Source organism: Propithecus coquereli, unplaced genomic scaffold (genome assembly GCF_000956105.1).
Source record: "Propithecus coquereli isolate 6110/MARCELLA unplaced genomic scaffold, Pcoq_1.0 Scaffold237, whole genome shotgun sequence".
NCBI classification, from domain to species: Eukaryota; Metazoa; Chordata; class Mammalia; order Primates; family Indriidae; genus Propithecus; species Propithecus coquereli.
In genome coordinates, this window is record NW_012147919.1 from 1,211,016 (window position 1) to 1,213,825 (window position 2,810).

At 40.3% G+C, this 2,810-nt stretch overlaps 1 protein-coding gene across 2 annotated transcripts in view; it reads left to right on the forward strand.

Moving 5' to 3' along the window:
• Nucleotides 1–1,929, forward strand: part of DOK5 (docking protein 5) — a 176,841-nt gene extending 174,912 nt beyond the window's left edge. The window contains exon 8 of one of the 2 annotated variants that reach the window (XM_012645841.1): nt 1,179–1,929. In XM_012645841.1, the coding sequence (XP_012501295.1) occupies nt 1,179–1,243 (65 nt within the window). In that variant the 3' untranslated portion in view covers nt 1,244–1,929. The remainder of the gene's footprint in view (nt 1–1,178) is intronic. The other variant, XM_012645842.1, reaches the window with a different exon arrangement.
• Nucleotides 1,930–2,810: the final 881 nt, after the last annotated feature.

Below are 2,810 nucleotides of genomic sequence, written 5' to 3' on the forward strand. Positions count from 1 at the left end.
GTTCTTCCTTGTCTAAGTTTACACTTCTGATAGGAAGATCAAATGGGACTTGGCCTGTGGTCAGGGCTGTTTGTGATAACATAATAAACAGAGTGTAACTCTGAGTGTAAACTCAAGCCGTAAGGGCCACCCACGTGCCACCATAAATCTTTTTGCTTGGTTCCCTGTTTCGAAACAACGTGGTTTGAATGCGTGCGGGTCAGGTGTACGTGCTCCACTTAGCTGCAGTCCTGTCTCCCTGTGTCTTACGTCTGTTGAATCCACACGTCAAATTACCGAGGCTGCTGTACTCCCTATGGTTACCCAGGTTTTGCTCTGCCCAGTTCTGAAGAGTTCCGTGCATAGCGATGTAAATTTTTTTGCTTGTGATCACCCTCAGCCAGCAGATGGCACTAAAACCTCTGGTTTTTATTAAATCAAGGAAGTATGTCTACAGGGATTGGCAAACTACAGCCTGCAAGCCACATCCCGCCTACTGTCTATTTTCAGTAATAAAGTTTTATTGGAATATCCACACCCATTCATTACATATTAACTATGGCTGTTTGTATACTGCTGGCAGCAGAGTTGAGTAGCTGTGATGAGACCATATGATCTGCAAAACCTAAAAAATTTAGTATCTAGCCCTTTTTAGAAAAAAGTTTGCCAACTCCTGTATTATGTCACAAAGGAGGCTAATAGTGGTCTTGTATGTTGCCTTCTTGACTTTCTTGATTTTGCTTGGTTTGGAAACTAAACCTGAAATAATCATGGCTAAGTGGATTTTATGAAGTCCTCCTTTATATTTACGATAAGATTAACTAAGTAGAAGCCTATTATTGCCCTGTTGCTGGTCAGGCTTCCACAGAGTGTTCAAGCCAAACTTTCCATTGTCCTATGTTTCTGTCTCATCTCTTCTAAATACCCTGGGTGCAGGGGTTGATGCAGATGAAAAATTAAGGAAGAAAATAACCGTTAATGGGCCGGCTATAGCTCAATGCAAAGGCCACGTGCAAATGATACGTTAATCATTGCAATCTCTCATGACTCTTATTTGCATATCACTGTGAGTAGCCTTTGGAAAAAAATCACATCATGAGTATATTACTTATTTCTTTTATATAGAAACTGTTGCTAGCTAATCTGATAGTGTGCTTTCTTATGACATAACTGTTGCTTTAAAATTCTTTTTGGGAAAGACGTTGCCAGCCCTCTGAAGCTTCATCGGACAGAGACTTTTCCCGCCTACCGACCTGAGCACTGACAGGTACTGCCGAGGATCGTGAACACACCTGTGAAGTGTCAGCCACAGATCCACGCAGGAGGTCCCAGAATGACAGCAAGGGCAGCGACAATGAAGAGAAGAAGCTTAAAGTCTTGGTTAATTGTGTGGTCATCAGGAGACTCTGCAATACTATAGTTTTCTTTTTCTTTCTTTTCGTTTTCCTTTTCTTAAATTCTTAGCGTAATTGAAACATGCTCTATAGATATTGACTTTTTGTTCCCCCTTTTGCAGCTGGACAGAAAGGAGTCAATGCCACAAAATGATTTTCTATTGTAGATACTGTGTTCCTTGCACTTCTCTAAATCTGTCCCTTTGTGGATTCTTGTGATTTTCCTTCTGAGTGTTTCAATTGTACGACAGTCAGTATCGACAATAAAATGGCTCTTAATTATTTGTTGTTTGTTTACACCCTATTCCTCCGTTATTAATACTGTGGTTCCGGTTAACTACTGGACGTCATATTTGATTATATTACCAATTAGTTAAAGAAGTACTTTGACTCTTACCTGTTCTGTTCAGAATTATCCTTCCAAAGGACCCTTTAGTATTGTTTACAGGATCATGGTTTTGCTCCTTGTCCCCTGCCCTCCCCCCTTTTTAAAAGCCTTTATTTTGTTTGGAGTACCTTGATAAAATGTTTTAAATAAAAGATCGTTCTTCACCCACATGGTCTTTGGACTTTGGCAACATGGTTTTCTCTGTATCCTCAGTATTTGTGAAGGGTGTGTGGAAATTTTCCTTAGGAGCTGTGAGTGTGGTTCTGCATTGGGTTTGATATAAATCCAACCACTGACACATTTGCTCACTCATTCATTAAGCTGGTCCGTCCTGAGCATCTACTAGTTCGAAGTGCTGTGCTGGTGTCCAGGGATATAGAGATCAAAAGACACAGGCCCTGTGGCCAAGGACCTTAATTCCAGAGGAGTACAACAAGGAAATAAAGTTGCAATTCCAATATAGTGACACCTGCTAAATGGACCCCCAGTGACTATGGACGTCTAAAGAGAAGGTCACTCTGTTCTCCAGGCTTTCTCGCTGGGGAAGTGCCAGATGGAAATTCAATCTTGTGAGCGCCTGTGGTTAAAGTTCCTATAAAGCTGCACGAGCAAGCATTCTGTCTTGTTCACTACTGTTTATCAGACAGAGACCCAATTAAATTTGAATTTCAAATAAGCAACACATAGTTTTATAGTATAAGTAAGTATGTGTCCCAAATATTCCATGGGACAGGATTATATTTTTAAAATTCTCATTATATATCTTACAGTCAAATTTACCTGGATGGTATCTGTTTGTCTTTGCTAATTAAGGCAACCCAAGGTCCCCGGCTCTAAAATTGTACCCGGCCCATGGCTCATACTTGATAAATTTGTGTTGAATGAATGAATAGAAGAATCAAATCAAATCACTGGGATAGAATTCTTTCTACTGGAAGCGGCAAATTCACATTGATCGTATACTTACTCTGTGCCAAGCACTGGACTAGGCCCTTCCAAAAGCATTATTTTCACCAGAAAATAATTTCTTGTAGTTTCTGGGGAAAAAA